The sequence below is a fragment of the Agelaius tricolor genome, unplaced genomic scaffold (genome assembly GCF_023055355.1).
Source record: "Agelaius tricolor isolate 1412-34295 unplaced genomic scaffold, bAgeTri1.0.p SCAF_6, whole genome shotgun sequence".
Taxonomy (NCBI): domain Eukaryota; kingdom Metazoa; phylum Chordata; class Aves; order Passeriformes; family Icteridae; genus Agelaius; species Agelaius tricolor.
Window position 1 is genome coordinate 53259392 of NW_027269266.1, and position 12979 is coordinate 53272370.

The 12979-nt window shown below is 37.8% G+C and overlaps 1 protein-coding gene across 2 annotated transcripts in view; it reads left to right on the forward strand.

Moving 5' to 3' along the window:
• ITGA9 (integrin subunit alpha 9) overlaps nucleotides 1-12979 on the forward strand; it is a 237138-nt gene that overhangs the window by 43734 nt on the left and 180425 nt on the right. For both annotated transcript variants that reach the window (XM_071429849.1, XM_071429848.1), the window contains exons 14-15: nucleotides 41-195; nucleotides 9871-10031. In XM_071429849.1, coding sequence (XP_071285950.1) covers nucleotides 41-195; nucleotides 9871-10031 — 316 coding nt within the window. The remainder of the gene's footprint in view (nucleotides 1-40; nucleotides 196-9870; nucleotides 10032-12979) is intronic.

Genomic DNA, 12979 nt, shown 5'->3' on the forward strand with positions numbered 1-12979 from the left:
CTGAATGGTCACTCAGTTCTACTTCTCTGTTGATCTCCAGATCCAGGCCTGTCATTACCATGGATGTCGCCATTTTCCTGCCCATATCTATCAATATCACAGCTCCTCAGTGCCATGATGGTTTGCAGCCGGTGAACTGCCTCAATGTCACAGCATGCTTTCGTTTCAGTGGCAAGCATGTTCCTGGAGAAATAGGTAAGGTACTTGTGCCAGCCCTAGACAGGAGCACAGTAACTGGTTGACCCAGAGTCAAGGTCTCTCTTTGTACTTAGTAACAGAGCTTTTGTGTGAAATTAGTTTCAAGATTAACATGGGCCATACAATCCAGAAAGCTGGACGCTTGAGAACTTTCTTGGACGCGTTTTCACCTTCTGATGAGACTGACATAATAATGAGGCAGATTCTTCCTGTGTGAAATGAGGAAAATGTCTGCTTGGGCTTACTGCAAGGATAGAGAACACAGCCTTCTGAGTTCATATTCCTGTTTACCTCTTAATGATACATACCTGTATCCATATCCTCTATCAGTGTTATTAGAAGACAGGTATGATTTGCCCTGGATTAATAGTGTTGAAAGTCTGCAAGGAGCTCTTGAAACAGACATGAGAAAATCCTTTTCTGTGCATCAGTTTACCTGTTTGTAAATTGATTATAAATAGCCTAGTATTTTACTAATTGCAAGAATATCTTCCAGATTAAGTGAAACACTTAGATTTTCTCAGGTGAATGGAATTGTGTAACGTGCAATTGCCCTAGCCTTTACATCTTGGCTCTGTTGTAATACTACTTATGTCTTTTACATCTCAATGCTTACAAATCTTAGGTGTTTTATGGAGTGGTATTGGACAGATACAGCATTTCTAAATATTTAAGGCCTGGGTTAATTTTTTTCATGATATTTCACCTTTGTCATGCTTTAAGAATGGCAGAGGGCTTGTACTGTACAGTTCAGCAAAGATGCCTCAGCCTCACAGCATGCTGTGTCTTGACAGTGAGTCTGGTGAGGAGCTGGGGGAAGCACTGCCTCCTCTTGCTCTGTGCCCTAACCTTTTTGAGCAGCTAGTTGAGAAGGGTGAGTTCTGTGTATCCTCCCCTGAGCCTGCTGCAGTATTCTGTTTTTAATTAAATCAGAAAAGGAAAAGGCTTCTTGCTACTTTTTGCATTCACATGAAGTGAGAACTACAAGCAACTTGTCACTGTCACCTGAACAGCTCAAAACAATGGAGTTACTATATTTAAGATTCCTCTGTATTCTAACATATTGGTGCAACTGAAACTTCAGTTTCGGTTTTTACTTCCTCTAGATGTTGACTTTTTCCTTCCCTGTAGATGATGACTCTAAGTAGACAAATACATGCCTTGGTAAAGTACTTTTTTTACTACCTACTACTCTGTCATTAAGGAAATACATTTCTGAGCGTTCCTGAGGTGTTAATTCCTCTCTGAAAAATTACAAGTAGGTTTTTTGAATATCTAGGGGTTCTTACATTCCTGGGGTATTATTTAAAATGTTTCCTCTGCTTTAATTTAATCTCTTTGGATCTGTGGCTAAGAAGTAAACTGCCTTTTTTCTAATCTAAATATCACTTTCCCTTGTTTACAAAAGACCTGTCTTCCTGTTCATTCTGAATTCGCCTGTGTTGTCATACAAACTGTACTGCTCGTGATTTACTGGGTAAAAGCACATATGCATCTTTTTCCATGACTAACATCCATTGCATTACAAGGAACTTTTTTATTATTAGGTAAGTTATAAACTTCAACCATTGCTCTTTCATAGAATGCTTCTAACAAAGTGATTTTTCCTGAAAATATTACAGCCAGAGCTATCTGATTGTATAAAACCCATTCAGGATGTGATTTGGATAAAATATCTCAAATAATCTTTCAGCTAGTATTCTAGCAGTCAGGGCATTTAAATTATATTGTGGTTGAAGAATATTAATTTACAAAAGATGGAACAATTAATGGAAATATTGTAGTGGTTCCTTTCCTGCATGGTTAAATGTACGGGGGGAAAAAACCCTGTTAATGCATTGGTATGCAGTTCAGACTTTGAAAGGCTTACAGAGGTGTTAAAATGCTATGCCAGAATTTTGTGGCTGAAAGTGTTGGGATTTGTCTCACCCTCAGATGTCTGGGTGCATTTTGTTAAATCAGACTGCGAGAATGGAGTGCTCATCTAGAGTGGCACTTCCCTACGGCTTGTCAGCATGGATTCTCAAGATTGCTTCTTACTGGTGTAAACCTGAGCATTTCTCCTGCTTTTGTACAGCTGAGATTTGCCATTTACTACTACATAGTGTTCAGAAAATCAAGCTGAACATGCATGCAGCGTTCTCCTGTGGCAAATGTGTGTCTTCAATACTTATTTGAATGTGTGGTTATTTTGTTAGCAAGAATGTGAAGAAAACTCATCTTCATTTGCCTCACACTTGCATGTAAACATTACCTACCTTTTTTTTTTCCTTCTCCTTCTGTTGCAATTCTGAAATACAGCTATCTGAGGATCTGTGTTTATGGATACTTCTTAACACTGCAAATGACAGTACAATATCCATTAAGTTGTTTCTTGCAGACTATAGTTTTCAGAAGTATGAATTTATCGCTGAAATGTTTTTGTCTAAGCAAAGAGCACATTTTCATGTGCCATGGCAAAGTGAAAATGTGCTCTGCACTTTGTGCCACCCTCTGTCTGACTCTTCACTCTGCCTCGGTGTCAGGAGGCATAGAACTAGTGAACATCTAGTTGTATGCCTCCTGACAGAGACAGCTGCCAGTATGTGGACATATGAGAAGTACAGCATTTTAAGTTTTCACTCTGTAATCTCAGAATCTCTCTTAGACTGTTTCTCCCTTGCTTGAGGGGTCATTGCTCTGTGTCCTCTGGGGCCTCTGTATTGCCAGGAAAGCCAGAGATTAGAGAAAGGCCTTTCCTATCTTGGATGAAAAGGTTTCAGCCTGTTCAGACCGTTTAATTCTGTGTGACCAGGACAAGAAGGAGACTGCTGGCATCTCTGTGCATCAAGTGCTGCTTCTGCATTCATCCCTGAAGGAAAATGGAAGTAAACTTATGTAGTAAAATTGCTGGAATCTGGTTATTAAAGTTATTAGAAATGCCTCTGCCCAAATTAAGGTGCAAACAAGACCATATGCAAAAGTCAATAGTATGGATTTTATTTGATAGTAAATATGAGAGAGAGAGAAAGAATGAGAGAGAGAAAGAAAGAAAGAAAAGGAAGGAAGGAAGGAAGGAAGGAAGGAAGGAAGGAAGGAAGGAAGGAAGGAAGAAAGAAAGAAAGAAAGAAAGAAAGAAAGAAAGAAAGAAAGAAAGAAAGAAAGAAAGAAAGAAAGAAAGAAAGAAAGAAAGAAAGAAAGAAAGAAAGAAAGAAAGAAAGAAAGAAAGAAAGAAAGAAAGAAAGAAAAGGTGAGGGGATCAGAAAGAGAGTGACAGGGACAGAATAAAGAAAACACCACCATCTATGGATCCCACAATGTTCCATTGATCTTCTCCAGCTGATCTTCTTGGTAGCAATGGTCCCCCCGAATAGCATCTTTATGGAGGGGTGGGCTTTGATGACTCCTTTATACAGTTCTGCTATAATGAGCAAAATTTTATATCAATAGGCATGAAATATTTCAGTGTCTAACATCCACCCCTTGACTCAAAAATATAATAAATGTCTCTTTCCTTGCAATCTTCTTTAGTTTATGGGTTGTCCATGGAGGTGATAATAGAAAGATAATAGGAGTAAAGATAGAAGCAACAGAAACAATAACATGAGTAATCATACAGCATACAATAATCATCAACCCAATTCTCATTAGTCAGTGCTCCCACTCTGTGAAGCCCAGGAATCAGTGTTTTTTAATGGGTAGTGGGTATGAGGGATATCACAATATTGTATCTCTTAGGTGTTGGTTCAATATGTTTTGAAATTAGTTATAGAATTATACAGTGGGTCTTCATTTTCAAATTCTATAGAGGAGTATCCTCAACAGATACATGTATTAAAATGTGTCAATCAGCCAAGTTTCGAGAGGATTCCCGGCTCTTGTAGTATAATTGATTAACTTTGCATCCTGGAATAAAAGTAAATAGATTTTTTGAGGATGTGTATTTTCTTCTTGACTGCATTCATGTATAGTTGGAAGAATATTATACGTAATATTCTTAGTCCACTGGATAATTCTATATATTATGAAAACCGGTTTTTATAATACAAAATTACTACACAAAACATATTAATGCAAAAAATGTTCTCATGCAAACATGTTTTTACATCAGAGCAATGCTCTGTTTTCCAGAATATAGTTGTAATTTAATTGACACAGAATAGGAACTGTGGATTTATTATTGGTGGGATTAGAAATGAAATTAATTCTCTTTCAAATTTATTTGTATTATCCCAAGTGCTTTTTTCTTTTGAATTTCAGTGAGTAAATTGCCCTCATCACATTCTGCACCCACAACTGAGAAGCATGTGTATTGCAGAATGTGCCCTAGTCAGTACACTGATTAGCATGAATAGAAGTGAGGCAAAGTTAAAATACCTTCTTTGGACATATGGCAGGAAATATAACATACACTGGCTTGAGAGCTTGTAGAAGGCTTTTTTGTATTTTATTGACATCCTTTTTGCAGTCCATAGCTACCCCTCCAGGTTTAGGAAGTGGGATTCAATAATTTCTCAAGTGACATTTTTTTGTGTTTTAAGATTTTTTAAAATTCTCTACTTAGTAAATCAGAAAAATTTAGCCAAATCATAATAATTTTAAAGCCCTCTGAGGCATAACTGGGGTAGTTAATACATATTTGTGTGATTTCAAATATGTATAAGTTTTTATACCAACTCTCAGGATAAAATTGGTTGAGACAAATTATACATTCATAAGACCTTTTCCCATTCCATTTTTCAGCAAAAAGAAAACTAGTTAGACAAAAATCAAACTTATGTAGAATACTTTAACTAATATTTGATCTCCCAGCAAGCCACTTGCAATAAAAATATGAACAAAGTACAAACATTAACAAACTGAAAATGCAAACAATTATGGTGACACTTTAAATTTCATTGATTTTCATGCAGCTCCATTTCATGTGTTCGTAGGTTCCTATAAAAAGAAAGTGAATATGCTTGTTTGGAGTTTCTCTGCTCCCAGACTGTTTTTCTTATTTTCAATGTGGGGATGTTTGACCTTCCTAGTAAAAAAGAAAAGAAATAAACTTCCCTGGCAAAATATGCCAGGATTAAACAAGTTGCTGATTGCATTAACTTTTTTAGGTGAAGTTTTAGCTTTTATTCTATGAAGTGCTTGTTGCACCACTTCTGTTGTTTCCCACAGTTTTTCAGTGAGGTCTCCTCCAACTGATTTCATGGTCAGTGGAGGAGGTGAGACTGCTTTAATTGCAATCTGTGAATTGGGGAGTGGTTTTGGTGTCTGAGTTGCCTTTTTTTTTTCAGGGTATTAATAGGCTTCTGCTTTTTGCCTGGGAGCAGTCATCCTTATGAGTTAGCTGCTTTTATTCCAGTGATTTTCCTTTTGGTCATGATTGAATTTGGTGGTAAGCAATGCCACCACTGAAAGTCTTTTTTAATAACACATCATCTTTTTAGTAACCAATTGCTCCCTATCTCAATTTTTTTTTTGTTTTTTTTTTTTTTTTCCTCACTACGTCCACCCCAGGGCTGGAGAAGTGGCTAACAGATTAAATAAGGAAAGACAACAAAACATTTTCCCACAAAGTTTTCCTACCACCCCCACAGAGGAAGCTGCATGATAAATACCTAAACCTGCAAAGGGACTAAACCATCCTCCCAAGGCAGTAGCTGCAGGACTGGCCTCAGGATTAAAACCTGCCTGCTTCTAGTTCTCCATGACAAACCACAGACTTATGGGGGAGCGTTCTACACAAGATAGGAGCTGCAGAATTGGCTTCAAGGACTAGAACCTGTCAATTCTGGCTTTTCACAACAAAACACACAAAAAGTACAGGGGCATTAGTCCTCACCAAACAGCAACTTTCGGCTCCGCACAAAACACCATGCAGACAAGTCAGTTTACCGTAATTTCCACAATTCCTTCAGAGAAAGATACATTCAAATTTCTAAGCCTCCAGAAGAAACCACAGTCTCCACAAACCCTCAAAGGAAGTTGGTCCAAGTGCTAAGAATTCCTACGGATGGAATCCTAACAATCCTCACAGCTCCTTAAAAGAAGTAGTGTTTAGATTTCTAAGATTAACTACAGAAGGAAGTATATGAAATAATTTTGTGAGAGGAGACAATACTATTGTGAAAGACACTTTGGGTCGGAGAACATTAATCCTGCTGACTACGCTGACTAAATGTCAAGATCCAGTTATTAAAGTTATTAGAAATGCTCCTGCCCAAATTAAGGTACAAACAAGACTGTATGTCAAAGTCAATAGTATGGATTTTATTTGATAGTAAGTATGAGAGAGAGAGGGAAGGAAAGAAAGAAATGGAAAATAGGTGGGGGGAACAGAAAGAGAGCGACAGAGACAAAATAAAGAAAATATCACCATCTGTGGATCACAATTGTGAGAAATGATACTCACTTTCAAAAATTTAAAAAGGTTTTTTAAAACCTTGTCAAAAAAATACAACAGAAAACTGAACAGAGAAAATGATACAGTGCAGGGAGCAAAGGATTTTTTCCCCTTGTGTGCTTATCCACACAATGGATATTCCGCCTTTTAACCCTTTAGCCCCCTGTCCATCAACTCCTTCTTTGCTGTCCAGTGGTGGAGATCACTTTCTTAGATCTTAATTGGAGGGCAGGTGTTGCCATAGTAATAAGCTGACCCTCCCAAATGCTCCAACTACCCAGGCGATCCGGTGATAAGAATGCAAGGGGTGGGGGTGAAACTTAACTATAAATCTATAAAACTTCTCTTAATGTAAACATAGTATTTGCCCTTTAATTGTGAGACTCGAACATCACATTACTCATCTATCACACAACGATATTTCATTGATCCTCTCCAGCTGGTTTTGTTGGTGATGGTCCCCCTGAAAAGCATCTTTAGAGAAGGATGGGCTTGAATGGCTTCTCTATACAGTATTGCTATTATGAGCAAAATTTTATATCAGTGTTTGAGGCATGAACTATTTCAGTCTCTGACAACAGTCTAGATAATTTCCTCTACAATAATAACAACAGTAGTAATAGTCCCAGTCTGACCATTAGATGAATTTTAGTGGCTATGAAAATGAATGGTTTTGGTCATTTGACTAGAGTTAGGCAAATAGGTATTTTAGAAATTGCTCCAAATTTTCTCCTGTACTGTTCATTTCAGATGTACGTTGCTTGTGTGTTGATCCATATCTAGGGTAGTCCTCATGTCCCTAATACTATTGCCTGAAAGACTGACAAGATTTAGTGTAGGATAATAGGCTGTTCGGTATTTTCACTGTTTAAACATGTTCCTAGGACTGAAGAAACATCCCTTATTAAAAAGTTTTAAAAAGTAGACTCTCATCTTCTAACCTGTGTGCAGCTATAGTTTGATGCAGGGGTATTATTTCTGTCTGTCTCTCATTTTTCCAGTCTATTTGGAGGCAGGCATGAGTCAGTGCTACCCTCAGAATGCCTCAGAAGCAGATGTGCTGCAGGAATGTGTTGTTCAGTGTATGGAGCAGTGTGGATTGCTCCCTACTTAGACCCAGTGAAAACACTATGAGAGAGGATTCAAAACAAAGTGGGAAGTACTAGGAAGAAGAAAGCTTTTTGGAAGGGAATGGAGAGAATGTCCTGTATGTTCTCATTTGCTAGGGCTTTTTTTAATGCTTCAATTACATAAGAATTTTCTTTGCAAGCAAAGTTCATGAACCATTTTCTTCTCATAATTACTGTCGGAGACATCAAAGAAACACATTCATTTTCCAATGATTTTGTGTAATTATTTAGTTAGTTCTTCCTTGTTTTCCTGTGCTTCCTCCCACTTACCCCCTGGCAAATCAGTGCTATAGCTAGTAGTTTAGCAAGCATTTACAGATGTGCTTATTCCTGAGGAGCATTTGCCTCCTGCTGTTTGTGTGCTTTGTCATTATCTTAGTGGGGGAGGAAGGGATATTCCAAGTGGTTCAGAGTGTGCCACCCGTCCATTAACACAGCCAGCTGTGTTTCACGTTTTTTAGCTTGTGGCCATGGCCTGATCTCTTCTCACTCCTCACTGCTTCTGGGGTGCTTTCAGTCCTATGGGATGACTCTTGCATCATAACTATATATATGCTGTTTAGGATGAAAATCCATTATAAAATACCTGCTGCCATTTACTTGGTGCATCTCTTACTGGCTGGAATAGTTCACCTGGTCTGCTGGGTAGCAGCCATCTTGAAGATACAAGCAAAAATTTCTCAGAGGGAGCCATTATCAAAGCTCTTAGGCATTTAACTTAAGTTATGGAAAATAAATAGTCAGTAGAAGAATTGAGCCCTTCTTCTGAGCTCATCAAATTCATGCCAGAGTTTTATTTTCATTGTGTGAAGTTGGGCGGGTAGATCCTCAGTAGAAAGAGAGAAAACTCAGAGCTGCTAGGCAAATGTTTGAAGGCATTACTTGGAAGATTTAATTTGCTAGTGAAAACTTGTCTTACGATCTCCTACTGGAGTGAGCAGGAAGAACTTACGCAACCAGCATGATATCGCCCTAACCACCCACTGCTCCAGGTTGCTTTTTGGAAGCAACAAAGTTGTGGGGGGCTAAGTATATGGTATGAATGCTAAGATTCATTGCTAAGATGACTGCAAATAAAGAAAATAATTGTCAGGAAGTGCCACATCCTGGTTGACATTTGCATGATTTGTGCTGTTTCAGAAGGTTTGAGGTTGCTGCTGCTGTTTATGTTGGGTTTTTTTTGCTTTTTCTGTCAGAAACACAGTTTAAACATCTGGGGGTTTGTAGGGATCTTGTCTTTTGTTTGTTTGGTTTTTGGGGTTTCTTTTCTGTTAGGTATATGTTTCTAGATGCATTATTACACATAATTTCCTACGGAAAAGGATGGGCTGGGAATAATAGCTATATTGTTATAAATGATCAATCGAAAAGCCAAATTATCAAAATGCGAAAAGTTTTTATTTTTCCGCTACCAAAATACGGTCCTCAAAAACCCACAGCCAAAGAGACAACGTCAAGCCCGGGATCAGCGCTGGGTGAACCTGGATCTGACCTCTATCGCATCAGATATCCCTCTGTTCACCAGCGCTGCTTCTTGTGGGGCTGTTTTATACAGTTTTTTATGCCTGAGGCAGAGGTGCCCCAATTTCTTTTGTAACTCTGCATATGCATGGAAGTTTCTTTCACTGTGCAGAGCTGGATAATCACTGTTTCCTGAGCAGTGGCTGGTGTTGATCGTGTGGGGAAGTTGAGTACTTAGATGTATCTTTTTTGGCGACTTCGGCTATCTCGATCCATGGGATCAGTTGGGCGATGATTGTCCTTGGGCATCTTCGATCACTCAGGATAGTGGTAATCATCGCGCTGGGCACATCTAGTCATAAGTAAATGGTGTACTGTTCTCCTGCCTTCAGGAATTTTGAGATTCCAAAGAAGATATCTGCCTCTGGGCTGCTTGTGGTCAGAGACTCGTTTGGATTTTACAATCATATAAAATACATTCTCTCTTTAAGCATGAATTGTTTCATAACATATATTACAAATTAAACATGGGAGTATGTTTGTAATTGGATCTGATTTTCTGTAGCTGCAGTGAACTTAGTGATTGATTGAGGGCCCTCAAGGGTTGCACAGATGCCCTGGAGGCAACATGTTCCATTGATAGGTGGCTGGAAAATTACTATTGGTCACTGTCATCCTTTGTTTTCTTCTTCCTTTTTAAAACAGGTTTGAATTATAACTTGACTGCTGATGTGGCAAAGAAGGAAAAGAGCCAGCAACCCAGAGTTTATTTTGTGACTTCTGGAGAGACAACAGGACAGATAACAGAGAAGTTACAACTGTCATTCATGCAGGAAAAGTGCGAGCATTACCTAGCATATGTCAAGGTCAGTTTATTCATGTCCTTCCTTACTTCGGCTTTACTACATTCCACTCTTTTAAAAAAGTTATTCAACCAATCTAAGTGGTGCTGCTTTGGTTTCAGATGTTTGATTTCCTGATAGGTAGAAGTTCAGATCTTCTTGATTGGCATGATTCGTGTGTCTGAGTACCTTCAAGACCTGCTGCCAGGAAAATACATTTTTTTATGTTTGGTCAGGCAGGTCTTTCTCTCTTTCTCTCTTTTTCTCTTTCGCTCTCTCTCTCTCTATTTCTTTCTTTTCCTTCCTTCCTTCCTTCCTTCCTTCCTTCCTTCCTTCCTTCCTTCCTTCCTTCCTTCCTTCCTTCCTTCCTTCCTCTTTCTCTCTCTCTCTCTCTCTCTTTCTGTTTGTTGCTATAGGTATTATTCCCAAGGAGACCACATATTGTTTTATTAGGAACAGCAGGTTTAGTGTTTTGTTTTGTTTAAGGCCTGACTGCACAAAAGACTAGTAATACAATCTGCATGGGGATGGCAGGATAGCGATAGGCCTGCAATGAAATAATTGGGCTCTTGGATTTGAAGAATCCTGTGAATTTCATCTGGGCTTGAAAGCAGCAGTGGGATAGTTTAATTCCACATGCATCATAGTCCTAGGGATACAAAGAGTGCTTTCCAGGCTAAGACTTAGAAAGGGTCTGTTTTTCCTGTGACAAACTCTTTATCTAGAGCTTGCTAGGACTGTAGTTATCCTAATTTGGCAGGTGTTAAAGAAATGCCACCCAGGTGCTAATGTTTTCAGAATCAGCACAATTTTCTTCTACACTAAAAATGTATAGAATGGATTTTAAGATTACATAGGAAGGACATTTATCTTTTAAACCACATATGTCTTACAAACACTAATCTTTATCACCAGTCCTTACAGAAGGACTTCTTCCCATAGATGAGTTTGACCTAAATTTGATGGATAACACTTGGTACTCTCTTGTTTTAAGAATACAGCACATCCAGCTTTTTCTAAATGTATAAACTTTTCCAGGAAGCTTTTTTGTACCTAAAAACTCTGAGAATAGGAGATAAAATTCATCCTTTAACTCTATAAACATTTTGTGCATGACTGTTGAGAGAAAATAAAATAAATAAAGGCACCAAAAAGGAAATGCTGTGCTGTTAAATTGTGTGGATCTCTGTGAAGAAACTACATATCTTCCATATTTTTTTTTTTTTGTTTCTGGAACAACCATTGCTGTCTGCTGTAGAAAACCTATTAAAGAAAATGTAGGCCTATAAGATTACCTTTACTTACAAAATGTATCACTGAATTTAGTAATCCTGGTCTTTCTCCAATGAACACATCTGATTAGATTTCAATTTGTTGAGTTTGGATCAAAAGGAGCCATGTGCCTATCTTAACCCAATAATTATTTTTTTCATAATAGCTCTTGTAGTTTTTGGATACTACACGGAATTCATTAAAGAGCTACGTATGCCTAAGAAATTATTTAAATTATTGTGACATTTCTAGCTAATTTTGGAAATTCAAAGGTAAAAACTGTTCTTCTGAAAAATTCTTGGGAAATTGGATTTTTATAGTCAGGAGAAACATTTAAACATGTCTAAAAAATACCATCAACTTAGAGTAAAATTGCTGGTTAACAAACAAGGCTCCTGGTTTTCTATGTGATATAAGCAGCCATTTTTCACTGTTAGAAGAATAACAGGAAATCTTGTAAAGGAGAATGAAAAGTAGTGGAGGAAGATAATCCCTGTGCTTTTCTGAAAAATATGGTGTAATCCACAAGACTACATGATGTTAGAAGCCTCAAAGAGAGCCCTGCAAACTCTGAAGGAGTGAAAATGGGGTAATGATCACTGCTATCCTTAAGTAATAGCTAAGAAAATGTACCCCCTGAAAAACCAAACAAAAAAAAACCTCCACAAACTCCAACCAGAGCTCTCCTTAATTGCATATATTTGTGATGGAATGGGTGATTAAAAATATGTGGGCTTAAAATATACAAATATTTAATTTAGGCTTCCTGTTTTCCTTTTATTTACTGTATGTCTGATGAATTTTCTGGCGTGGCAAATTGAGATGTTTGTAGTTGCATCCTTAATACATTCCCTTTATTATTGTTTATTTGTGTCACTGGTCACAAAAGGATCTATGTAGCTTAACAATGTCAATTCTGAACTGCCTATAATGAAGGATAGAAAAGGTGTTTGGACTTGTGTGTCACCTCGTGCTAACTTGACTAACTCTGCTAGGTACACCGGGTCTCCAGTCCAAATGGAAATCTGTGGGTTAAGTTAGTTAAATGAAAGCCTGTTCCAGGCCTTGCTGGATGATACTGTTTTATCAACATGTAATTCTAGTATGCTGAAGGCACAAAATAGAAGGACTGAGAAAAGCCACTGAAAAAAACAGATCTCTACCAACTGCCTGCATTTTTTGATAGATTTGATCTCAAGAAACCCCAGCAAAACTGAGTGCTAAAAGAGTTGCACTTTGCAAATAAACTAACATTTAATTTTTTTACAATTGATAAGTGTTCATGTTTTGAGCATGACTCATTTCCTGTTTGTGATTCCCTTTCAGGCCAGTAGCTACTTTTCTTATTGCTGCTACTGAATTTGACTATTAAAGTCTGTATTTCCTCTTATCCGTGTGACTAAGTGGATTTCAGAATGTTTGTAGGATACATGTAGCTGGGATCTTCATCTTGTACAGGGCAGGGTATCAAATTACAGGTCAAGTTGCTAGAGCTGTGGTAGTTGATGAAAAAACACGGTTTCTGGTTGAGAACAGAGAATTAAATTGAAACACTTTAGGACTTCAAAATGCATTACATATGGTTTTGTAGTGGGCATAGAGTTGTTGAGGAGTGATATGGTTTTATGACTCTTTATACTTTTCTTTTATACTTTTTCCATCCTCAGTGGAACCTATTGATGATTACTAGTTAAGAAACT